At 41.9% G+C, this 27,472-nt stretch overlaps 1 protein-coding gene across 2 annotated transcripts in view; it reads right to left on the reverse strand.

Annotated features, from left to right (window-relative positions):
• SH3GL2 (SH3 domain containing GRB2 like 2, endophilin A1) overlaps positions 1–27,472 on the reverse strand; it is a 796,347-nt gene that overhangs the window by 201,734 nt on the left and 567,141 nt on the right. The window contains exon 2 of one of the 2 annotated variants that reach the window (XM_050761648.1): positions 25,110–25,271. In XM_050761648.1, the coding sequence (XP_050617605.1) occupies positions 25,110–25,154 (45 nt within the window). In that variant the 5' untranslated portion in view covers positions 25,155–25,271. Of the gene's footprint in view, positions 1–25,109; positions 25,684–27,472 lie in introns of those variants that run through there. The other variant, XM_050761647.1, reaches the window with a different exon arrangement.

Genomic DNA, 27,472 nt, shown 5'->3' on the forward strand with positions numbered 1-27,472 from the left:
CTTTTTTCCTATTTTTTAACTTTTACTTGTAGTAAAATATATGTAACATAAAATTTACCATCTTAACTTGTAAGTGTACAACTCAGTGGCATAAGTTTATTCATGGTTGTTTTTTGTCTTTTGGCACGGAGTTTCGCTCTTGTTGCCCAGGCTGGAGTGCAATGGCACGATCTCAGCTCACCGCAACCTCCGCCTCCCAGGTTCAAGCGATTCTCCTGCTTCAGCCTCCCGAGTAGCTGCGATTACAGGCATGCGCCACCACGCTCGGCTAATTTTGTATTTCTAGTACAGACAGAGTTTCTCCATGTTGGCCAGGCTGGTCTCGAACCCCTGACCTCAGGTGACCCACTGGCCTTGACCTCCCAAAGTGCTGGGATTACAGGCGTGAGCCACCAGGCCCAGCCGTGTATTCATGTTTTATGCAACCATCACCACCATCCATCTCTAGAACTCTTTTCATCTCTCCCATCTGAAACTCTGTACCTGTTACACAACTCCCCAGTTGTCCTCCCCTCTCAACCACCGTTCTACTTTCTGTCTATGAATTTGACCACTCTAGGTACCTTATAAGTGGGATCACAGAGTATTTGTCTTTTATTTCTGTGTTATTTAACTTAGCTGAATGTCCTTACAGCTCATCCGTGGTGTACCATGTGACAGGGTCTACCACATTTTGTTTATCTATTCATCTCTCCCCAGACACCTGGGTTGCTCCCACCTCTTGACTATGGGCAATAATGCTGCAATGAACATTGGCATACAAATAATGCTGGGTTTTTAATAAGGCAAATTGATCCAATATATTTTCAAAAACATATTTTAATATATCAGGACATTTCTCATAAACAAAATTCTTTGCTGCTCTGGAATTAAGGTGACCTCTCCAAGCACAGGCACAAAGACTCAGTGGCATGTCCCCAGAATCAGTCCCACAGGATGCGCACACATAGCACTGTTTCATTACTGGGCCCAAGCTCCTGTTGTAAATGTGGCCCTTTGCCTATGACTAAAGAATAAAGTAAAAACATGCTACCTAAAGAAATTAATCTCAAGTAGAGTAACACAATGAGGAAGATCTGAATGAACTTTGCAGGGGATTTAAGATGGATTTTTCTTGATAGCACATCAACGTCTAGAATAATTGTAGGATTTCTTTAACCATCCTGCAGTTAGTCAACATTAAAAAAGGAATGCTTCAGTAATAGAAGTCCTTGTTATTCTAACCTACACGAAATGTTTTCATTTTGGTGCATGTGTTTCCTACCTTATTCCCACTCCATCTTCCCCAAAAATTGAGAAATAAAGAGGAAAATCTGACAATCAACTGTCTTGTTAGCATTTTGTTTATAATCCTTCTTTTGAAAATCAATAATATTAAAGTTTTTTTTATACTGCCAGGTCTACATGGGATCAGGCTACTCCTCATTCAAGGGGTCAAGAGTCACCTGGAAGGTTTGCTCTACTGTGACAGCCATTAGACCTGCCAATCTCCTGGAGACAGAGGTGAAAGAGGCAAGGTGGCCGGTGGCCTCTGCACTGGGGTATGATACAAAACACTTAGAAGAAAGCAGAAGCCTTTTTTAAAAATGTTCAAAACAGAAGAGCTCAGAAAACAACAATTAAACTGACAGGGAACTGACTGGGTTTTCATGGGAGATGGGAGCCCAGCAGCTATCATTACTTTCACTTTTTGGACAGAATCAAATCCAATACAGTCCAGCGGCCCCATTTCAAGCTGTGGTCCCAAAAATAAAGATCACTTCTATCTCTCCCCACTCTGATCCCGAGGAAGGTGTTGAAATGCCACAAGCATCCTGCCTTAGGTCCAGAGAAGAACTTTAAAGACGTCTAATTGTCACTCATCAGTCTTTTCTTCTTTTAAGTCATAGAACCCAATAAATAGAGCTGTTTCTGTGGTTTTCTGAAGGTGGGAGAGTCTGGAAGGAAGAGTTAAGTTTCATGAAGTTAAACCATAAGGCTCTCTGCAATGCCCTTAAAATGCTTTCCATATATGAACAATCTATAAGATTCCCAGCCCAAAAGTACAATTCATGACTCCCAAGCTTGACCATTTCTCTTTCATAACTACCAGAATTGTAATTACTTTTAACTATTTGGCAGCATCAAACCCATCACGGACAGATGAAGATTTCCCACCAACAGGATTCTCTTCCCCAGTGACCATAACCCAAGTTTTTGGGGTTAGGATTCAACAAGTCACAAAATAAAGTGTACCAACTCAAAATGACCTAAAAATTACTTCAGCTCTATTTAAGCATTCCAGAGAACTCGAAAATTAACAATGTTATTGAACCACTCACTCGCTTCCTCTGCTATCCCTAAAAAATAAAAAAATTTAACTACAGTCATAGTTTGTTTCAATATGTAACCTCACCTTTCCGAAGCTTACATGGGAAGATGATTTGATTTTTATGACTAAAAAGATATTTTACAAAGGATGAAAGGAAATTATGGACATAGTTAATAAATAAACACACTCCTATGAATCTAGAGAACCAAACTGCAGGGGCATGCACAAACACACAATTAAATCCAGCCTTCATCCTTTAAAGAAAAACCACCAAAAAGGAAACATGAGTCATGAATTACACTCAACTATTTCATGGAAAGCAGCAAGCTGCTTCTAAGTCTAAAAATATCCTGTGAACATTAAGCCCTGTGTTTATTTTTTCCACCTTTCACCCATCTTGCTGTATGCCCTTTTGTTAAAAAAAAAAAAAAAAAAAAAAAACTGATTACAACAACAACAACAAAAATGTGTGTCTTAAGACAACCTGGGCTTCGGCAACCAAAAAGAAATGACCATGTGCAGGTCAGGCACAGCCACCACATGACCTATTAAGTGAAGACATCGAGCACTGCAATAAAGCTGTAGAAACACCACCACATACAAGGCACCCAGGGAAAAGCTTAGTAATACACATACACAATGGTTAAGAATGCTGAGGGACACGCTGACTAAGGGAGGTGATCACAGTGATTGTCACTGAGCTAATGAAAACAACAAAAATTGCAGAAAAAAATTTAAAGATCCATTACCTACTGCAGCTCCAACACTCATTAAGGTTGCCATATCCTACCCTCTAAACTCTAAATTCACATGGTATTTTTAACCTGCATAAATATCGTAATCTTTCTCCCCTTTGCTCTGCCTTCCAACAATTTCTCACCTCAGACAACAAGTAAAGAGTTTTTAAAAATACCAAACATGTCCCCACACTGTGGATAAGCATGAAACTAATCTTTAAAGTCCATTCCCCACAAAAACCAAAGTAGTACAACATACACACCGAACCAGTTAGCGTGTTGAATGTTAAAAGCTGTTTGTAGTTCTGAAATCAGCATAGTCCCAGTAACTAAGGGCAACAGATACCTTAAACTAGGATGGAAATAGCATTCTATAAATATATCATTAGCAACATTACGCAGCTGAATGATCCCTGTCTACAGTTTGTGTAGGGATGCTCCATAATTAATGCTTTATTAAAACCGTTCTCTGAAGATCTGACTGAGAAAAGATCAGAATCGGAGCCAGCTGTGCTGTTTAATAGTCACTCTGAGAAAGGCATGTGTGGAGGTGGGTTATCTGAAATTCTCCCTTCAACATTACATTCCTATCTTTGACATCTTGATTTTTTTTTCTCCTTTGTCTTAGTTTCTCCTACTTTTTAAGGCTAAAGAACATAGGACATTTAATTAATAACCAGAGTTTAAGAACATTGATGCTTAAGAGGCTGTGTTTCTATCAAACATTGATCCAGTTCATCCAGGAAGGCTTTGTGCTGTAGAATAAACTCCAGCGTTCATGCAATTGTAATGAAACTGCTTCTGCACCCATGTACTTTTTTGTGTCTAAACTGCTGTTCAGCACCCTGAATATTTCAAACATCCCAACTACAGTGGCTACGAAAGCCAAACGCAGGAAGAGCATGTATAGGAGCCCAAAATAAGTATTATAAGAATTTAAACACAAAATGACAAAGTGTCCTAATTTTGTCTTTCATAAGCAAAATAACTGTTCAGATTAGAAAAAAAAAGATAGCTAGTCTTAGATATTTATTCCCATTTCTGGATAGGTTTATTATCAATAGGCATATGTTTGCTGTTTATATTTTTTAAAGGAAACATTTTAAAAAATTGTAAGAAAAAGAAGACATTTGAAAGCCCACATCTAGAGATAATTAACATTGTGACCCTAGTTCCAAATCACCACCCATCCAAAAGTACATAAACAGGCCACACCCACAATTTTACATATGGGTTCATGCTACAAATGCCTGGCTAGAATCTGTCTCCCAACCGAACACATGTGAATATCAAAGAAACAAAGAAAGGTTTCCATGTGAATATCGATCACACCACTTGCCTCACAAAACTCTATCATATGACTGGACCAATATTTCACTACCATTAACACAGCAATAAATTTTGAACATACATCTTTGCACATCCCCAATTATCCTACTTGTGATAAATCCCAAGAAGCACCTTTATCAAAGGGAATCTGCATATTGCCACATATTGCCTAACTGGATCCCAGAAAGAAGAACCTGCAGGAAATACAGTGCCATTTGGCTCCATACCCTTGCCAAGGCTGGGTTTTGTAAATTTTATTTTTTACTAGTATGCTGCAAATCTTAATTCCATTAGTCACTTCAACCATCTTTAGCATCCTTTGCTACTCAGCAGTTCATTTTTACAAGTAGCAAAAATTCACCAGCCTTCATCCATAGTGCATAGTCTCTGCACGATACGTTACGTTTACAAAGTATTCCCCCAGTTCAAAAGAAACCATATTTTCTTTTTACACTCTTTTACCTTCATATTTTCCAACTACTTAAAATTTATTCTAAGATGTGACAAAAAGGATTAAATTTTATTTTTCAAATGGAAAGCTAACTGTCCAAATGCCATTTACTAAATAATCTATTTTTTTTTGATGATTTTAAATACTGCCTTTATTGTACACCAAATAACCACAATGTACTACTTATTGCTGGACTATCTATTTTGTTCCATTGACCGATTAAATAATTAAATGATTCGTTTAAAATCTATTCCAACTTCGAAAGGATTGGACTGCCAGTGTCAAACTCTGCCTCCACCATTAATACTATGTATTATTTTGGATGAGGCACTACACTTCTCTGTGCCTTAGTTTCCTCATCAGTAAAATGGGCATAATGGTAACTACCCCAAGAGATCAGCAGATACTTGATCCCTCCCTTCAGGAATTTAGAGACCAAATGAAGCAGACAGGCATTTAATCGAATGGCCATAAAGTTAATGCACAATCACAAACCATGGTGAATGTAATAAAAGGAACCTGATCCAACCTACTAGGTCAGAGAAAGGGATTCCAATAAGTACCATCTGGATTAAAGTCTAAAGGATGAGTGGGAGTGAACTAGCTCCAAGATGACATGAAGTGGGCAGGTGGGGGGTGGGCTCAAACCCCTCGGCCAGCAGCTCTGCAAAGGCCTGGTTTCTTCTCAGCCTCAATTTCTCAGTTTAAAGACACAACCTCAGGGAAACACTCCATGACCACACATTTCTGTGAGACAGAGTTATGGTCTTTGGTAAGAAAGATAATGATGTAAAATCATATCATACAATCTTATTAAACAGAAACTATTCCAGCTGGAGATGTTCCATGACCCTATCTTCAGTAAGACATGAGAAGTAGTTCCTTATCCTCAAAGCTATCCTCTCTGAATAAGAATCTAAAGTGTCTGTGAAACCATAGCCTGCTCTTTTTTATGTACAAATAGTAGTACCCTGTTCACTTTTTGAATGATGCCAGCTGATGAGAGCTTCCCCAGCTGTACCTCACAGACAACCTTAACCTTTCTACATACTGAAAAGAACATGGTCTCTCTCCACAACAGAATGTCAGGTATGACCTCCACGTGAGAGTGCCCTTGCATTGCTCTTTGTTGCACCTGTGACAAATTCTAATTATATATTTGCATAATCATTGGCCTGTCTCCCACACTATACTGCCAGTTCCATGGTGGCAGGGAATGAGTATTTTATGCATCTCTCTATACCTAAAACTCGGCACAGAGCCTGGCAGGTAATGGATGAATGCCTACTGTTTGTAACAAATGGATGACCAGAGAATAGAGAGGGGGGAAACTGGCCCTCAATCAGGGTGGAGAGGCCAGGGTCAGATCAGGCAGGCCCTTGCAACTCTCCAAGGAGAGTTTTTTAATCCAAATAATTTATAGAGTAGCTCATTAATGGATAGTGCCATAATCTGGTAAGAAAAACATACAAATCAAACAAACTCACAGCTCACTTTCTACAAGTAGTGTCCAATTATGAAAGAAGCATCTTGTAAAACCCTCACTCTTAAGAGAACCACCTAAGAAGCACATAATACAGAATACAGAATACATAAGTAACAAAGGTCCATTATGCTACATCTACCTTCATTCAAAAACCATTGTTACATAGTAATTTTTTTTTCTTTTTTGAGACTGAGTATCACTCTGTCTGCCCAGGCTGGAGTGCGGTGTCATGATCTTGGCTCACTGCAACCTCCACTGCCTGGGTTTAAGCGATTCTCCTGCCTCGGCCTCTCGAGTAGCTGGGATTACAGGCGTGTGCCACCACGACCAGCTAATTGTTTTGTATTTTAGTGGAGACGGGGTTTCACCATGTTGGTCAGGCTGGCTTTGAACTCCTGAACTCAAGTGATCTACCCGCCTCAGCCTCCCAACGTGCTGGGATTACAGGCATGAGCCACCGTGCCTGGCTAATTATTTTTAAATGTTGATATCTGAAACTACTTTAAAAGGACCAAAACCTGAGGTTTTGCAGCAAATAAAAACATCAATTTGGTATATGCTTCAGCAGATTACTACACAAGAAAACAAATCTCTTGAAGCAGTCTCAACTGTTTCTCAACTTACAAGTTAATATTGTCCCCAGAAACATCACAAGATGCTGCAGAGGCTGGAAAAGTAAGCCTTACTCTAGAAATGATTTCACAGAAATTATTTATCTCAGGGGTCGAAGCACTTGCCATTGAAGCTATCAAAGAGTGGCAGTTCCTAGACAAAGCCAGACCTTCCATAAACGCATGCCTGTACACAGCAATCTACCACCATCAGCAGTCCAGTGGATCTTGCTAGACGTGTCCTCTCTGGGAGAAAGGCAAAAGTGGCCTGCCCATCTCATTACTGAGACTGTGTTTCACGGTAGTGTTTTTTCCATTTTGATCTATTTTGTTTGGGTTGGTGAGAAGAATATATTATCATTTATGGTTTCCTAAACTTTGTATTTTCGCCTTCAAAATAGAAGCCTGCCAAAGACTGTTAACAATGTTCTGCATTCAAGTTCAACAGGGATCACTGGGAATGTCTCCTATCTTCTCAGGTATCACTCCCTCACTTCATTTTTTGTTTGCTTGTTTGTTTTGCTAGAGTGGCACTGCCTACAGGCTTTTTGCTGAGAAGCTAAGAAGTGACAGATGCCCTGGAGACTCCTGGCCTAAGGGCTGGAGAATGAGGCTGAACAGCCCACACCAAATTACCAAGAACATCTTACAGGTGCACTCCAATACACTATACACGTCTTAGCTGCCCTCTTTCCCTTTACGAAGAAACAGTGTCAATGCTATGACACTACTTTTCCTAGGGATAAGACTAGGGAACTGAAAAAAAATCTTCATTTAAAAGAAATGCCAGCAAAAGTCATTAGCAGCTGCTTATTTATAATGTTCGTACACTTCTCCTTGGTGAAACCAGAAAAGTAGCCATGCATTCAGAAGAAACCCCAGCAGCACAACTTAATTCAGGGTTCTATGGAGGGCAGGGCAGGTGTTCCCATAGTTTTAAGCTAAATGCCTAATGAAACAAACTGACATCTATTTATAGTTCTAGAACTTGGCTAGAAACTAGGTTTGCTCCTAGTCCCCATGATGGTTCCTAAAATTATTTCACTCCCTGTTTTCAACTTATCCTGAGAAAGTGGGGTTCAAGTAAAGATAATGAAGTGGAAAAAAATTTTTTAATATATCAAATTACCAAAGATAAGAAAAAAAATGTAGAAACACTAACTGCTCACCCATAAACCCACTGACCAGGAATAATCACTGTTCAAATGTTCATTTAAAAAATAATCTTACTGTAACAATATAGCATGGTGCCTGGTCTATAAATTCTCAGTGCATTTTGGCTACTATAACGGCTATATTTTTACAATATCAGGCTTACTATATATTACATATCTGCTTTATGGCCGGCTTTTTTCATTTTGGCAATAATCATGAATCTTTCCCTACTGCAATAAATATTGCCCTATAGATAAAACAACTGTAGAGATTTCACAATATTGACATACAGATTTACTTCCTTATCCCTTATTTAGGTTGTTTACAATTTTTCACCACAATAACTACTACAGTGAACAATCTTGTACATACTTATAAGTTGTACATACTTATACATTTATTTTCTGTGAATAGTTTCCTAAAAATAGAATTACAGGGAAAAGAACTACTGATCTCCAGAAGTGTTTTAACAGTTTACACTCCCGCCATAAACGGGGACTCATGTTCTCACACGCTTGCTAACCCAGAATGTTATTATCCTTTTCATCTCTGCCAATCTAAACAATGAAAAATGTCAGATACTGCTGTTTGATTTCCTTGATTTTTGCATTCGTATCTTGGCCACTTGTTCTTTCAAATACTGCCTTTCCATATTTTTGCCTAATTTTTCTACTAACGTGTTCATTTCTTCTTCTTGGTGATTGCTAAGATCTTTTAGATATGTCCTGGTTTGATGTTTAAGATGACAATAGGACTCATGGTTAAAAACTACGGGCAGTTACTGGCTCTGAAACCAGGTGGTGTGGTTTCAATCCTGACTCTGCCACTGAAGCTGTATAACCACCTCTGTGCTTCAGCCTCCTCATCTGTAAAATGGGGATAATAGTGTCCACAGGGTTGCTGTAATAAATGAGTTAAAATAGTACCTAGGCTAGCCATCTGTACAATGAAGGAAGTTTATTTTAAACTTACAGACTTACAATTTTATGAGGGTGTGCTTTAAATTCTACATTCACTTTTAGAAATCTGTGATATATTTTAAGCAGAAATGAATACATCAAAAATATATGCATAGGACCCCCTTTTAAATATACATAAGGATCAATAGAAAGAAACAGGAACTACATATTCATTCAACAACTATCAATTAAATGCCCACTACAGGCTAGGAACTAGCAACAGAATGAAGTATAGAAAGGCAGGGTCCCTCTCTTTATACCCACCCTAGAGGACACCATCAAGGAGACTGGTGCTTGTAAAGCAGTGGGCCAAGCACTACACTTCACAGAGGTACAACAGGCAATTTTTTTTAATTTTTGTTTTAAGTTCCAGGATACATGTGCAGAACGTGCAGGTCTGTTACATAGGTATACATATGCCATGGTGGTTTGGTGCACTTATCAGCCTGTCACCTAGATTTTAAGCCCCATATGCATTAGCTATTTGTCCTGATGCTCTCCCACCCCTGCCCCACAGACCCTGGTGTGTGTTGTTCCTCTCCCACAACACGCAATTTTCATTGCACACAGAAGGACATTTAACCCACACTAAATGAGGGAAGGGTAACCTCTCTGAGAAAATATCAAGCTGATAAATTAAAGTAGTGATTAATCAAATACAAAGTGGAAGGAAGGGAATTTCCACAGAGAGGGAAGAGCACGGTGGGAAGGCTTGAAAGGCAAGGAACACTGTATGGTAGAATTGCGAGATGTCACGATAACTAGCACAGCTACAGCTCAGGGTACATTTCGAGCGTGAGAGGAGAGTAGATCACTGAGCAGGACACAGACGACACTTCAGACTCCTGAACAGGACTCCAGAGGAACTTATCCTGGGAGCCATAAGGAGCCACTGAAGAGTTTCAAGAAGAAGAAAAAATGCTAGATTTGCTCTTTAGAAAAGTCACTATAGCCACACTAGATAATGAACCAGAGAGGAACAAGACCAGAAGCATAAAATGTCAGAACCTAAAATCATGCCCAGGACCACATCACCTCAGCTGTGCAACCGAGAAAATGTGGGTGTGAGGAGGAAGAAGTTGAGATCAAATGACTAGTGACGGCCTGGGGTCTCGCAAGTGCTCAGAAGGGGAAAAGTAGGAGATCTGAAGTCTCTGAGCTTCTAATTCTGGGCTCCTATTGATCTTGTGCCACACAGCCCGATGATGGATGCTGCTGCACCGTTTTCTAAATTATCTCAAGAGCCTCCCTTAAAGAACATGTCTACCTCCTTTCTGAACATCAGGCACAGAACAGATGACTCAGTGCTGCTCTAACCAAATGACCTTCCTTTTCCTAAAATATAATTAAATACCCGTTATGGCCAGCAAACTCCTTGGTAGTCAGAAAAAGGTCAACCATTTCCATAGTCAAATTATGTATGGGAAGGGCCATGTTTTGAACAAGACAGCTGGTACAGACTTGTGTCCTTGTAAGGATGTAGAAAAAAAACAAACTCAGTTTCTCCTATTATATATATCTCAAAATACCCAGCAGAGACTATTTCTGTGACCTCTGGTCATCAAAATGTGGGGGATTTCTCCCTACCAGCAACCCATTCCACAGATGATTCCCCACTGGACAGCAGCTGGGTGTCCTCCAATTCAATTCAGTTCTAACACTACCTGGAGATAGCGTCAGATCCCACAGGGTGAGGGCTCAGTACCACAACTGGCTTCAGATGCCAGTCACAAGCACAGTCCTGTGCTTCTAACCTACCAGCTATAAATCAGGGTTCCCACAACCTCCTCCTGTGGTTCAACTAATTTGCCAGAGCAGCTCACGGAACTCAGGGAAACACTTACTTACGTTTAGCCATTTATTAGAAAGGTATTACAAAGGATACAGATGAACAGTCAAATGGAAGAGATGCATAGGTCGAGGTATGGGAGAAGCAGCCTGGAGCTTCCATAACCTTTCCAGGCATACCCTCCTTCAGGAACCGCCACATGTTCAGTTGGGTGAAAATCCTCCCAAACCCTGTGATGTTGGATTTTTATGGAAGCTTCATTAAGTAGGCATGACTGATTAAATCACTGGCCTTTGGTGATCCACTTAACCTTCACCCCCTTTCCCCTCTAAGGAGGCTGGAGGGTGGAGCTGAAAGTCCCAACCCTCTAAGCATACATTGGTCTTTCTGGTGAATGGCCCCCAACCTGAAGCTATAGGAGTCCCCAGCCACCGGTCATCTCATAGCAGAGAAAAGACAGTTACCACTCTGGTGATCCCATAGGTTTTAGAAGTTTTTTTCTGTGAGGAAACAGGGAGACAAAATACATATTTCACAATATCACGGTCCTTAAGAACACTGAATCCCCAAATTAAAATATCCGTTTTATTCTTCTTCCATTCTAATTTAGTGAAGGAGGAAATCTCAGGGTATTGTTAGAATATCTACTACTTGTTTATTTGTTAATCTCCTGTTTTAACAAAGCCAGAATAAACCTCAAGCTCACAGATTTACTCAGGCAAGAGTATCCAGGACTTAGTTTTGTTTTATATGATAATTGATAGTGATTTTTCCATTTATGAAAATGATACAATGATTCAGTTTTAAATTATGTCAGTGTGATTATTAATTTTATGTGTCAACTTAACTGGGTTAAGCAATACCCAGATAGCTGGTAAAATATTTCTGCGTGTGTCTGCCAGGGTATTTCCAGAAGATATTAGCATCTGAATCAGTAGACTGAGCAAAGAAGATCTGAGGGCAGCAGACATCCAATCACTTGAGGGCCTGGGAAGAGCAAAAAGCAAATTTGCTCTCTCTTCTTAAGCAAGACTTCCATCTTCTCCTGCCCTTGGACATCAGAACTCCAGATTCTTGGGCCTTTGAGGTTGGCGCTTACACCAGCAGCTCCTCAGGTCCTCAGGCCTTTCGACTGGGACTGTATTACACCACCGGCTTTCCTGGTTCTCCAGCTTGCAGAAAGTATACTGCAGGATTTAGTCTCCATAATCACATGAGCCAATTCCCATAATAAATCCCTCTCATATATCTATACATCATGTTGGTTCTGTTTTGCTGGAGAACCCTAATATAGTCAGTAAACACGAACACAGATCGACAAAATGTCATAAAGATACAACTGAATGATACACTTAGGAAACAGCCAAATTATTCTACCATATATGGAAGAAGCCTACGGAAAATGCCTATGTTCACCTGAGTCACTCACAGCAGCGACCACTAGACACAGTTTTATTGGACAGTATGAGCTTAGCAATGTTCCAGGCTTTACATCAGTAACTCCATCTTGGGCTACTGACTCCATGTTAAACTGCTGATGAACTTTGAGACCCAAAAAGGAACTGTGAAAAACATTCCTTCACAAACAACCGTGCTCTCACCACTACACAATACAAGTAAAACTGGTCCTAATCTTTACAAACCCTCTGAATATAGGTTTTTCCTGACTGACTGATGCAAATGTACCCTTCTACTACTGATCAAAGACTTCTCTGTTTAATACACCAATGAAACAACGTGACAAGCAACTTACATAATCTAAATAAGTTCTTATAAATAGCCCCCTTGCCCTTCTCGAGTGGTGCAATCTCTGACTGCTAGCCAGGTTGCAACCCCCATTCCTGCATAAATGCTAATTTACCTCTGACCTGTTGACCTTTTTTGGCGGTCACTGGAGGGGTGACAACACTAAGAACTTAGGTACTTTAGATATTATAAAGGGCAAGCCAGTATACATCATAAAGTATCAGTATAACTCACTGCTTCATAAAAGGAGAAGAGGTAACAGTCATCAATTTAGGAAAACAATTGATACAGAGATTTTATGATAAGCTTTCTGTTTAAGACATGTCCTTTTATGTAAGGTGATTTTTTTGGTGAAAATGTATCAAAATGCTTTAAATGTGTATGTCTTCAGACAAAGAAAGTAGCTTAAAGAGCTTGTAAAAAGTGAATTAAATGTTAGCCAGTCACAGTGGCTCATGCCTGTAATCCCAGCCCTTCGGGAGGCCGAGGAATGCATATCACTTGAGTAGGAGTGCAAGACCAGCCTTGGCAATGTAGCAAGACCCTGTCTCTACGAAAAATACAAAAAAATTAGCCAGGAGTAGTGATGTGAGCCTATAGTCCCAGTTACCTAGAAGGCTGAGAAGGGAGGATTCAGCCTGGGAGGACGAGGCTGCAGTGATTCGTGATTACGCCACTGAGACAGAGTGAGACCCTGTCTCAAAAACAAAATAAAGCAAAAATGAACTAAATGCACCTTAATGATCACAAAAATATCTTCTGAACAACGTAAGTTGCGTTAAGAATGACATTCTAGCTTTTCTCGTAGCTAGGAAAAAGGAGCTTTCCATGTCTAGAACACAGGGATGATGAGCACTATAAATATCTCTGGAAAATATGGACTGGGTTTAAGGTGAATACGATGACCAAAAGGTGAAAAATCCAAAGATTTTATATTTATGAGCTTCAAATGGCCCAAAATACATAGAGCATAATGGATGAGATGAATGGAAAAGAGAACAAGGGACAACAATTTCACTGTTTGTTAAACTTAATTAAAAAGTGAAATGGGAGATGGAACTTAAGTGCAAGGTTGATCATAAGAAGTAGAAGATCTCTGGACAACAGGCTATTAATATTAATCAGTAAACTCTTAACTACAGTATTGACGAACACCTCCAGAAAACACTTCCTTTATCCAGTGAATTAGAGGATGACGATGTGCGATGGCCACGGCAAAGGGTTTGTAGGTCCTTCCTGCCCAGATGCAGCCACTTAAGCAGTAAAATAATGAATGGTATAAATTCAACCATCAAGCCACTGTACACAACATTAACTCAACAGAAAGAAGCACATTAGGGTCACCTCAGTGAGCAGCATATGCAGAAAATGACAACAGAAGTGAGAGGTGTGTCCTCCCTGTAATCAATTTCTATAGGACACTTCTCCTTCAGGTTACTTACCACTCAGATACAAAATCAGGCCTCACTATTCTCTCCCTGGCCAAGCTGTTCAACTGACACCAAGTCCCTAAAATATATCTCAGGATGCCAGACCTCATGCCTTCCAAATTGCGTCTGGCATCGTCTACCACATGTACCTAGAAAACCATTCAGGGCTAAGGATCCATGAATCACATCAAAGAGCATGGGGTTAACACATCACAGACAATGGCCCACATGCTACGGGGCCCACGACCACCCTCACCCCTGCTGTTTACACCACAACACACTTCAAGTGTGTTACACAAATCTGCAATCCTCAACAACATAATGAACCACTTCAAAGTACCATGTAGCCATCTAATGTGCCTGTACTAGGTAAGGGCATTTAACTGTCTGTGTTGGTGTCAGCCTTCCCCAAGCACAAAAACAGATGTAGGGTTAACAGTCAACTCCTCTACTCTCACTGAAATCCCTGCCACACTGTCAGAGACTAAGAATTCAGAAACTTCTTTGCAGATCCGTAGTGCCCCTATTCCAAGGTTAGTGAAGTTGTCACTGTTCCACCAGCCCACCAAGCTAAGGTACTGCTCAGCAAGTACTGAACAGTGCCATTGTTTAAAACTGATCCGCAAAACAAAACAAAACAAAACAAAAAACTGATCAGGGGCCACAGAAATAAACTTGTGCCTCATCAAAGAAAAACATCTAAATATCAAAAAGCCCAAGCACTGTAGGAAAAAATCTATAAAATATAAAATATATTAAAAAGGCATACAGGCCAGGCATAGAGGCCCATGCCTCCGGAGGCGGAGGTGGTAGGATTGCTTGGGCCCAGGGGATTGAGGCTGCAGTGAGATGTGATCGCGCTATTACACTCCAGTCTGGGTGACAGAGTGAAATGTTGTTTCAAAAGGCACATGGAACATATTGAGCCGTAGGTATTAAGAAAAGACTTACTCAGCAAACTAGACTTAAAATTCATACAAGCATACGCATGTTGTGTAGGTACATATGCACATCTACATACACTTACAAGCTCACAAATACATTAATATACAGACACACAATTAATTAATTATAGGCACAGTAATGGCAAAACTCCTAGCTTTTTAACCAAAAACCCACTTTTACATCCTGGGCACATAGCTAGGCTTTTCTCTTAGAGAAAAGGCTTAACAAGGCCCACAGAGGGGCCATGTTACAAGTTCCAGCCAACCAAACATAAACAGAAGGAACTATTCCTTCTCTTCGTTGTCAGCTGTTGTATAACAAATTACCACAAATTTAGCAGCTTAAAACAATACCCATTTATTATCTTACAATTCTATAAATTAGAAGTCTGGGCCTGCTTAACTGAGCTCCCTGTTTAGAGCCTCACAAGGCCAAAATCAAGGTGTTGGCTAGACTGGGCTCTTATCTGGAAGCTGGGGGCAAGAATTCCCTTCCCCTCAGATTCTTGGCAGAGTCTAGTTCTTAAGGCTGTGGGTCTAAGGTCCTTATTTTCCTAGGTGGTCATCATTCAAGAGCTGCTCTCTGCTCCTAGAGGCTACTGCATTACTACTCACATGGCCCCTCCCTCTTTAAAGCAACAACAGCATGTCCAGTCCTGCTCATACTTCCAGTCTGTCTGATTTTTCCTTCTGCTACCAGCCAGAGAAAATATCCTGCTTTTAAAGGGCTCATGAGATTAGATGAAGTCCAATCATATAATCTCCCTTTTGTCTTATAAAGTTAAAATCTCAGGAATAACATCTTTTCAAATTGAACATTGCACCCACACTCAAAGGGGAGGAGAGTACACAACAGCAAGAGTCACCAACATTCATAGCGTTCTGTCTACCATATTCCTCTTCCAGGCCTGGCTTATGGATATCTCCTATGCTTGTTCAAACATACTCTTTCCCTTTGGCAACCTTGAAAACCATGTGTTACAGACGGCAGAACCCATCCAGGGTCATCCTGAGTCCCTGAAGCAAATAACGGGAAATATAAATGAAAAAGACTTTGAGCAACAAAGTACCATTAAGACTTCTCGGCTAAGCCAAAGTATCAGGCCCTCTTGCTAAGTTCAGAGTAACACAACCAAGTCTACTGGTTGAAAATTAGGTCGAAAAAAGAATTTCCATCATCGAAATTGGCAAATGAAACTGACAAGAAGAAAACAGATCAGAAGCCTATTAAGTTGAAGTTTTTCTGTTTTTTGCTTTTAGTTTTTTTGAGACAGTGACTCACTCTATTGCTCAGGCTGGAGTGCAGTGGTACCATCTGGCTCACTGCAACTTTCACCTCCCAGGTTCAAACAATTCTCGTGCCTCAGCCTCCTGAGTAGCTGGGACTACAGGCATAGGCCACCATGCCTGGCTAATTTTTGTAGTTTGAGAAGGGGCTTCACCATGATGGCCAGGCTGGTCTTGAACCCCTGGCCTCAAGTGATCTCCCCACCTCAGCCTCACAAAGTGCTGGGATTACAGGCATAAGCTACAGCACTTGGCCAGAAGCCTAGTAAGTTTCTGAAGAAATTTCATTACTCAAATCAACCATGGGTAGTTAAAAGCCTGTGACTGTAAAACAGTCCCCAAATTTAAATAAACAGGAAGTTGACTGAAAAAGTTATGCTGTTCCCAAAGAGGGCACATTTCTTCTCACCCTCCTTAGACCTGGCCAAATACATACAAGAAAGAACAAAAGAGTTATTCCCAGATTGCAGAGCCAGATTGCAAAACCAAGGAACTTCCTCTACCGGCAGGCAGGGGACTCCACGATGCCCCCTGCAGGATGCCATCATTATTACAGACAATAACTGTCCTGACTCCCCTTCTTTCCTTTCCTCACTGGGATCGTTCACTGTGGACATTATTTCCTGTTTTTTTGTTTTGTTTTAGGTTTTTTTGTTTTGTTTTGTTTTGTTTGAGACAGTCTCGCTCTGTTGCCCAGGCTGGAGTGCAATGGCATGATCTTGGCTCACTGCAGCCTCCACCTCCCAGGCACAAGCAATTCTCCTGCCTCAGCCTCCTGAGTGGCTAGGATTACAGATGCACACCACCACGCCTGGCTAATTTTTGTTTTTTTAGTAGAGACGAGGTTTTGCCATGTTGGCCAAGCTGGTCTCAAACTCCTCAAGTGACCTGCCTGCCTCAGCCTCCCAAAGTGCTGGGATTGCAGGCATGAGCCACCACACCCAGCCAATTTCCCATACATTTAAAAGCATAGGCTGACTATCTGCTTTATGTTTCTTTCAAGCGTTACTCTGTGGTACGGTTTGGCTGTGTCCCCACTCAAATCTCATCTTAAACTGTAGTTCCCATAATCCCCATGTGTCATGGGAGGGACCTGGTGGGAGGTAACTGAATCATGGGGGTAGTTCCCTCCATGCTGTCCTCATGATAGTGAGTGAATTCTCACGAGATCTGAAGGTGTTATAAGGGGCTTCCCCCCGCTTTGCTCTGTACTTCTCCACGCTGCCGTCATGTGAAAGCCATTTTTGATCCCCCTTCCACCACGATTGTAAGTTTCCTGAGACCTCCCCAGCCATGCAGAACTGTGAGTCAATTAAACCTCTTTCCTTTATAAATTACCCAGTCTCTGGTATGTCTTTATTAGTAGCATGAGAACAGACTAATATATACCTTGATATTGAGATATTTCTCAGCATTATAAAACTGTTTCCATTAATATCTATGGGGAAAGGTCAGTTTGAACTATAAAAAAGATATTTCTATTTTTTGTATATATCATAATTCAAAAGGATCCAGAAAACACTGCCTAGAGGTCCTTCAGTGTCCTAAGTACCCAAGCAAACCTCCATGGAGCTGTGGGTTCTTCACAAGTATTACTGACAGCTTCTCCATATTCATCCCTACTACATACAATTTGACCCGGTGGGGAGGGAGATTAGGGTAGAGCAACTACAACATCATATTTGGCATTTAGAAGTTGTACTAAATGTAAAACCTTCATAAATAGTGAAGTTATTTCCTGAAGCATTTGTCATCAGCTAATGATTTAGTACAGCATGAAAATATTTTGCTGGTAGAACGTAAAAGACTTGGCAGGGTCTCACAATCATAGTATTTTAATAAGCATAGTTATAGCTCTCTTTTTAGTCTTTATTATCCATCAGATACCATGTGCATCATTCTTAAGCTTTTGGGCTCCTTAAGTGTTTATGGAAACAAAGAAATTCTAAACCAAAAACACTGAGAAGGGTTGTATTACAAAGGTTCAAAACTTCATAGTTTGTCTACTGCTGTCTCAACATTCCTTCCCACATACACTAACTGTGAACACCCTACCCAGGTAACCAGGTGCACAAGTTTGATAAGGTTGGCCCGTACCACAAGTTCACCTCTCTGTCTTCTTTTGACCACGACCTACCAATGCACCAATGCAAATGCACCAAATGCACCAAAATGCACCAGTGAAATCCCCCCCCACCTTTTCCTGTGAACTGCACCGAGACCACTAGTAAAGGCACTGGCCCACAGTCCTTGCTCTCTCTGCTCCCACCTGTTTCCCACCTGCTTAGGTGATCCTGCTCTCAGAGCTGTTACCTCCACCTGACATGTGTCCCCCTCCTATCCTCCTATACAGTGCTACTGTCATTCTAAGACCCGTGAGTACAATAAACTCTGTTTTCTTGAGCCTCTCCAGTGTCCCCTCTTGTGGCTACACCTCACTGACCATTACCTAAAAGAATACAGGACAAAGGAGTAAAAGAACAAAAAGAGAAAAAAGGAGGCCAAAAAATCCACTGACTTCTTACCCACTTAGCGTCTCCCCTATCTGGCCTTAAATTCAGAAGAATTGCTCATCCCTAGAAAGGCCCACCAGGAATCCACCTTAAAGTTTGAAGCAGTTCCTAAACTCCATCTCCTCACCTAATTCTCATTATTCATTCGTCAGTGTGTGCTGCCCTTCTCTCTCCGCTGCCTTAAGCTACTCCTCTGAAGAAAGCCCTCGGGTTGCTTGACGCCCTGAGACTCTGTATGCAGCACAAGAAGCTTGGCAGAATGGAATTTGCTCTGCAAGCTTCAGCTCCCCTCCACTGAATATTAAACCTCTCCCTTCCACCATGACATCTGTCTCAAAACAGTCACCATTTGCCCCAACCAAGTCTTGCCATTTTTCAGGGCACTTCTAATTAATTTGCAGGCTACTTTAAAATTTTCCAAGTAGACTGAAACCAAAATTCATATAAACTCAATTTAAAACATTAAAGAATCACTACAGGAAAAAAGCCTGCAAAAATACAACTGTTTCAACAACACAAACTTCAATCAAGAGGACTCTCAGTCTAAAGGGAAATCATTTTCAGTCACCACTTTCTTTTCATATACCCCACAGGCCCATGTGCCAGTGTATCATCATATCGATGACTTCAAGCTCATTAACATTTTGTTTTACATGGTTCAAGTGATCCTTATTATGCAAGCATGGCACTCTCACAAGCATTATCTCATTCAATCCTGACACCTCTGGAAAGGTTTTTTATATTTGATTGCTGCTAAAACTAATGCAGAGAAGGCTGCATTTTGATCAGGCATCCTAAAGCCCAGTAACAGAACGGGAGTGATGGTATTGTAAGAAACACTCACTTTCTCCTGATGACATGATGAATTTATTCATTTATTTATTTTTGAGATGGAGTCTCACTCTATTGCCCAGGCTGGAGTGCAGTGGCACCATCCTGGCTCACTGCAACCTCCGCCTCCTGGGTTTAGGCAATTCTCCTGCCTCAGCCTCCTGGGTAGCTGGGATTACAGGCATCTGCCACCACGCCCAGCTAATCTTTTTGTATTTTTAGTAGAGACGAGGTTTCACTGCACTGATCAAGCCGGTTTTGAACTCCTGACCTCAAGTGATCCAACCGCCTTGGCCTCCCAAAGTGTTGGGACTATAGGAGTGAGCCACCACGCCCCACCGTATTTTTACTTTTTGGGAGGAGGGAGGGGCAGCAATTAGGAATTTATTTAAGAATGTGGTGATAGGCTAAGGACATTTTCCCTCAGAAAAATGCATGTATAAAATGTGACTTATAATTTTATAAAATATATAGGCCCCTTGCAGCCTATTAGAGACTACTGGCTAAGAATCTGATAGGGTACGGGTGTAGAAATCCTGGGTCAAGCAACAAGCCACAGCCAAGATTTTAAAGGCAGCAGAGAGTTGACTGATTAGAGGCAATTAAAAAACTGAAAACCTCACTGATATAAAGTCATAACTAATTAGCTATTTAATCCAATATCTTAGCAAGTTTAACATTTCACCAAATCAACAAATGCATGAAAAGATTTATGTAATGGTCTCCTGAGCAAAGCATCTATATAAAATACAGCATTCTCAATGAGGAAATTAGGTAAAACAAAAAGACAAAGAACACAAACATAATGAAATTTTCCCAGTTATGGAATCCAAGTGTGACAAATAAGCACATACCAGACTGTATCATAAAACCCAGACTACCCAAATTAATTTTATCATTTAAAAAAATCAGAAAACACAGTTTATTATAGGTATATTTCTGTCTTAGTCTGTTCAGGCTACTAACAAAATACCTTAGATGGGGTAATTTATAAATAACATAAATTTGCTTCTCACAGTTTGGGAGGCTAGGAGTCCAAGATGAAGGCACTAGCAGATCTGTGCCTGGTGTGCGCCCACCCTCTGCTTCAAAGATGGTACCTTGTTGCTAAACCTTCACACGGTGGAAGGGGACAGGGTGACCCTTTCAACCTCTTTTAAGAGAGCACTAATCCCATTCATGACTCAATCATGAGTGCCCTCATGACTTAGTCACCTCCTAAAGGCCCCATTTCTTAATACTGTCACATTGGCAGTCAAGCTTCAACACATATATTTTAGGGGGACACAATCAGACCTTAGCAATATACTAACCAACTCATTAAAAAAGAAGAAAGTATATCTTTTTGATGCAATAGAAAATTATATGTTATTTACAGGCTGAATTGTCCTCTTAGATGTTGAATCAAATATAGAATAGTGTGGTTAATCCTTTTATGCAAATAATGACTTATGGATTGAACTGTGCTCCTCCCAAAATTCATATTAAAGTCCTAATTACAATAGCTCACAATACAACCTTATTTGGAAATAGGGGCATTGCAGATGTAATTTTTTCTTTTTTTTGAGAGGGAGTCTCACTCTGTTGCCCATGCTGGAGTGCAGTGGCGCGATCTCAGCTCACTGCAAGCTCTGCCCTCCGGGTTCATGCCATTCTCCGGCCTCAGCCTCCTGAGTAGCTGGGACTACAGGTGCCCGCCACCACACCCGGCTAATTTTTTGTATTTTTAGTAGAGATGGGGTTTCACTGTGTTAGCCAGGATGGTCTCGATCTCCTGACCTCGTGATCCGCCTGCCTCAGCCTCCCAAAGTACTGGGATTACAGGCGTGAGCCACCGCACCCGGCTGGGCATTGCAGATGTAATTATTTAAGATAAACTCATACTGGGAGTAGGATGGTCTTGCCCAACCCTATATGACTGAGGTCCTTACAAAATGGGGAAATTTGGACACTGAGACACACACAGGGAGAATGTCATGTGAACGTGAAGGCAGAGACCAAGGTGACGTATCTACAAGCCAAGGAAGCCCAAAGATTCCCAACAAAGCACAAGAGCTAAGAAAGTAGCCTGGAACAGATCCTGTCTCATACTTCAGAGGGCTCATGGCTCTACTGGCACTTTGGTCTCAGACTTCAAGTGTGCTTATCTCAAGGAGTGGGAAACAATACATTTCTGTTGTTGAAACCACTCAGTTTGTAGTACTTTGTTACAGCAGCTCCAGCAAAATCATAAAATGACCTAATATATTTTACTTTATAATAGACTTTTATATGTTATTATAAAGCCAAATGTGTACACATCATATGCACGATAGAGTGAATTTTTAAAAGTACAGATTTTGTAGGAGCTTCATGTTCACTGGAAACAGCTATTTTTAACTAAGTTGCTGCCAGTTTAAAGCAAGTGAAAAAAAATTGACGTGACTTTTGTAAAATGAAATCTCAATATGAATAAAACTCACTAAAAGGGCAACACAAGATCATTTGCCCTTTTTTACAGTAAAAAAGAATAATCTTTATGAGCAATTAAGTAATGAAGTATATGAAAATAAGATGATCAATTTTTTGTATCTTTATATATTTTCATGCGGAAAGGATTTTCTCCTCTAATAAATTTTACTCGGCAAAAGCATTTTTTACCTCCAAATCGTAAATATATTGAAAATAACTGTCAGCAACAAGGTAGAAATAATCAATTTTAATATAAGACAACAGTTGTAACACATTTAATCAGAAATTCCAAGTACAAACAATATACTTTTATTAACATAAATATCATCCCTTACTAACACAAGCAAAAAAGCTCAATTCCATAGAAAGAAACGTTTGCCTGAACAGACTCCTTCCACTTATAAACCCAGACTACGGGCTAGGTGCAGTGGCTCAGCCTGTAATCAAGGTGGGCAGATCACCTGAGGTCAGGAGTTCAAGACCAGCCTGGTTAACATGGCTAAACCTTGTCTCTACTAAAAATACAAAAATTAGATGGGTGTGGTGGCAGATGCCTATAATCCCAGCTACTCGGGAGGCTGAGGCAAGAGAATTGCCTGAACCCAGGAGGCAGAGGTTGCAGTACGCTGAGATCGCGCCATTGCACTCCAGCCTGGGCGACAGAAGCGAAACTCTGTCTCAAATAAATAAACAAACAAACCCAGGCTATATTATCCAGCACATCAGTTCTCAAAAGGAAGTAATTCTAGGTCTAAAGCTTCTCTGTAGATAACATCAGGTTCACGGACCTGCATGGAAAAAATTCGCTAAAAAAGTAGGATAGGACTATTTCTGTAATTTTTTTGTCACATGCAAACATTAACACAGATATTACATACCCTCCTAAATATACATATGCACAGAACAGTAACCTGTGCCTTAGACTTTCTAAGAGTGTGCTACACTAAATTATGGATAAGAGATCACGTGCTGCTTCACCTTTCAAATAAAACGCTTTTCAGTAAAAGGAAGACAATGACGCAGTGATTCTGCATTTGGATTAGGTGTGATAAATAGTAACTGTATCGCATTACACGCTGACCTTCTCCAACCTTTTAATTTCTTTCCTAACACAGTTCAAATTATTTTTTCTACACTTTAGAGCTACATAGAACTTCAAGCTTTAGCTGAAATGGAGCCTTCTAATTATTTTTTAAGTTGGAAAAACTAAAAAGTCTAGCTTGGGTAACTTCTTCATAGCATAAGGGGTAGTATTTTATACTAATAAAAATATCCTTAACGTCAACAACTATCATTTATTGAACACTTTTTACGTGTGTTCTACACACTCGTTTCTCTTCACCTCAACCCTGAGAAATGGAAATTATCACTTTAGCAAGGACAGATTCAGAAGTTAAATACTCTCTCAAGGTCAGAGGCAGTAGAGGCAGGATTCAAACCTTAGCCTTTCCCACTCCAAAGCCAGGACTTTTAATTGCCTTTGAGAGCACTAAGCTTTGCAAAATAAATCTATGGAATCAAAGTGGAAAAAAGACGTCGTGTTGGTAAACGCAGTATTGTTGAGGTACACTATAGAGAAGTGACCAACTGAGCAATCAAAAAGGTTAGTAATATCGAAGAAGTCCTTCCAGAGAATTCCTGGGCAGCACATATGCTTGGTTCTGTAAATCCGAAAGAACTTGCAGTATAAAGTTATTAGAAGCCTTCCAAACTACATCGACAAACAAAGCACTTACTTTCATAAACATGTCTGGCAGAGAGGTCACAGATAACTCCAATTGTAATAGAAAAGCAAAAATAATTACATTAGGAAACATTTTTAAATAGTCTTACTTTTCCTGATTTCCTAAGTTGACAGGTATAATTGATTCTATAAAGGCAAGTCTATGTGATGAAGATGATGCACATGCGTGGAAACACACACACGATGTGAATTTCACGCTACATCTGTCACCCTAAGTTAACCAAGGTTCTGTAAAACACAACCCTCACCTTTTCTGGATGTGGTTCATAACAGGGCTGCCACTGGGGTAGCCCAGGAAAAACCTCACTACTTCCGAGAAATTATGAGAAAGCTCATGAATTAAGGCTAACCTATGAAAAACTATTTAACACTAAATTATGAAAAACATTTCGAGGTAAGTCATCAAAATCCTTAGCTAAAGATCCCGTAAATTTGAACCTGTTTCGGAAAGACAAAAAATTAGTAATCACACACATTATGTAAGAAATAGGTCACAGCATAAGTATTCGCTTAATTGTCCCTATGTAAAATTCTTCGAGTCCAATGATTTTAATTATTAGAATCTAAATTAATTAGTTTTATTACAGTCACAACCTATTAACCCCATAAAGAAAAATGGGCACATCCACGATGTCAAATGTGCATTAAAAACGATTTAAAATACATGATGATTTTAAGTCTTCAACAATTTGGTTGCTGAAGGGAAATATTTAAGACCCGCAGACTGTGGTCCTGCCCTGGCCTCAAAGGAGTTTGACGACCGAGTTCTCCGGGGAAAAGTTAATGTATGCGAGTCTCCAAAGGAAGCCCCCAGCCTTCCGTTCCTCTGGAGCCTGCGGGCGGCGGGGAAGGAGGGTTCTGACCACAGAAGGGAAAGGAGCGCAGACCGCCGGCCTCCGCGCCGCCACCCCCAGTGCGGCCACCGCTCACGCCAACACATCCCGGGACAGCCGGGCGCACCGACTCCGCAAGGTCACCCGGGAAAAGGCGACTTTACATAATCCCCGCCGCGCCGCCCGGGCAGCAGTGCAGCCGCGGTCCCCTTCCTGCAACACGGGCGCGAGGTGATGCGGGGGCGGCGAGCGGCGCAACCAGGCGGGACGCCGGGGACCCCCGGGCAGGCAGCGCGCACCAAGCCGGGGGTGGGGAACCGAGGGCGGACGCCCAGCCTGGGGATGCCCCGAGCCGCCGCCTTGGCTTGCGAGGCGGGGCGCGGCCGGCGCGGGCGAGGCGCGGTGCCGAGGTCCCCAAGCTACCGCCGGACGGCCAGCGCCGAGCGCCCCCCTCGCAGCTTCGCCCCGGACTGCCCCGGGACGCACCTGCCACGCGCCTTACCTGAGTGGCTTTGTGGAACTGCTTCTTAAGCCCGGCCACCGACATGGTGCAGGAGGCCGCGCTGGCGGCTGCGGTGCGGGAGGGAGGCGGCGGGGCGGGACGGGACGGGAGGGCCGAGCGGGGCGGCGCGCTCGCCTGGCCGCCGCTGGTCGTGCCGCCGCCGGGGCTGTGGGCGCGAGGGCGCGGAGCCTAGCAGGACGCGGGCTCGTGCGGAGAGACACTCTGACGTCAAGGGCGGGTGACGCGGCCTCTTAAAGGGGACGCGGGAAGCCCCGCCCCAAGCGCGGGAACGCCCGGGCAGGTGCTGTGGCGCGCGGTACCTGGGCTCCGGCGCCCGCTGCGAGGATGTGGCTCAGCGGCACCCGCGGGTGGATCCCCAGTCAGCGGGCCGAGGACGTCCTCCTGTCCCGGGGCTGGTGTTCCTGCCCCGGGGGCTGCGGACGGGTCGCTGCAGATTGGCAGCGCAGGCACCCGCACGACTCAGGTGACTTGCTGGGCTTCCAGGTGGCCGCGGCGGCGCTGCCTGCAGACGGCTCTCCTCCCCTTTGAGCCTGGCCTCTCTGCAGCCGCAGCCCGAAAAGGATTGGCCTTCTTTCTGGACTAGTGAATAAGTCATTGCTCCTTCTATGCCTTGCCGTGACTGGTTGGTCACAGAAAACATTTCTCTGCCCTAGTTTCAATATCCCTTAAGCCTATCTTACCTTAGGGAAAGCCACACACGGTTTTTCCCCCTTGTCTGATACAATTTAATGACTTAAAAAGAAGAACAGGAACCCTTAAGCCTGGACAGATAAATAGAATTGAATTGAAGTCTTACTACAAACTAGCGTTTAATCATCTGGTTACAGAAATGAAAAAGCCCAAATGTGAACTTGGTGTTATGCTTGTGGATTTAGGGTTTCTGATCCGATAAAAATCAAAATATAATGTGAAAAAGCATGATACGAAGTTATATATAGATACTTCATATATAACTAAGGAGGCACGACTGGCTAAAGTGAAACTGATAGATGACTTGGGAGCAGAGCAGCACTAAATGCCTTCTGTGCTCCGGTACTTAACCAAATCTGGTTTTTCTAGGACTGAGGAGCTGGTCAGAAAAAAACTTAGACGCTGTCCCCGTATGTGGACCAACGTGATAAGAAGGAGAAGCCAAGATGGCAGAAATTGCCAAGGATGCGTAGAGACAGAAAGGCCAAATGGGAGTCCTAGAAATACTTTCCCTGTCTCCACAACTCCTGCCGTCTGATAGGAACCACAGACCCACCCCGACTCTTCTAGGCACTGCAGCTTGGGCACAGGGTGAACACCTGATACAAAAGGGTCCTCCATCCATAGAGCTACCAGTCATGGTCCTTATTGATAATGTGAACTGACACACACAAAAGCAGAGTCAAGCAGTGGTGGGCACTGGGGCAGTAAAGCGTATGGACTAGGGACATGGGCTGCAGAGAGAGGCAGATGAAAGGAGCTATTCTCCGTGTGGTAGCCCTTACCGCTGTTCATATACCTTTCCCTACATGGCAGAATTGCACTTTCCAAACCTCTTGTTAAGTGGAGCATGGTTACAAGTTTTGACTAGAGGGTTAGGAGGAAAAGTGACTATCACTTCTGCAGAAGCAGTATGAGATGTGAGTATGAGATGCTGCAAAGCTCTCTTTTCCTCTGCCATAATATTCTAAAAAGCTGTGGTCTGCCAGCCAGGATCCAGAGTGAGACTAAAGCAGGGCAGAGTCCCCAGCTGATGTTCAATGGGCATGTAGCATCAGTGAGAAACGTGAGTAATTTTAATCCACTGAGGCTCTGGTTGTTAGGAATAAACTTTTTTCTCTATGTTTCCAATTTTTAAAAGGCTACCAATTACTTGCATAATAGAAAAAAAAAGCATTTTATAGTTAATTTTTACTACCGGGTCCCTGATCTGAACAATGAAACGTTTTCATAAGATAGATCTTGGATGAAGCTGCCAAAAGATAGAGCAACTGATCTACAAAGTGGAAGGGCCTGGGATGGATAGGAGCTCTGCTCTCTAACTAAGAAAGATGTGAAATGGGGGCCTGAATCGCCTCCTTGGAACTTTGAATACTTAACTGAGCCCTACATTATACAAAAGGCAGCTTCTATCTTTCCCTGGTTCTTCATCCACCAACTTAAAGTCTCATGCTGCTTAACTTCAAAGAAACTACCTTGGGAGAAAAAAAACGACTTAAGAGCATTAAATCCTTTGGAAACCATTGATTCAGTCTCCCAGGCATCCTCTGCACCTCATCTGATATGGCTTTGGCTGTGTCCCCACCCAAATCTCATCTAGAATTGTAATTCTCACAATTTCCATGTGTCGTGGGAGGAACCCAGTGGAAGTG

The sequence above is a fragment of the Macaca thibetana genome, chromosome 15, assembly GCF_024542745.1.
Source record: "Macaca thibetana thibetana isolate TM-01 chromosome 15, ASM2454274v1, whole genome shotgun sequence".
NCBI classification, from domain to species: Eukaryota; Metazoa; Chordata; class Mammalia; order Primates; family Cercopithecidae; genus Macaca; species Macaca thibetana.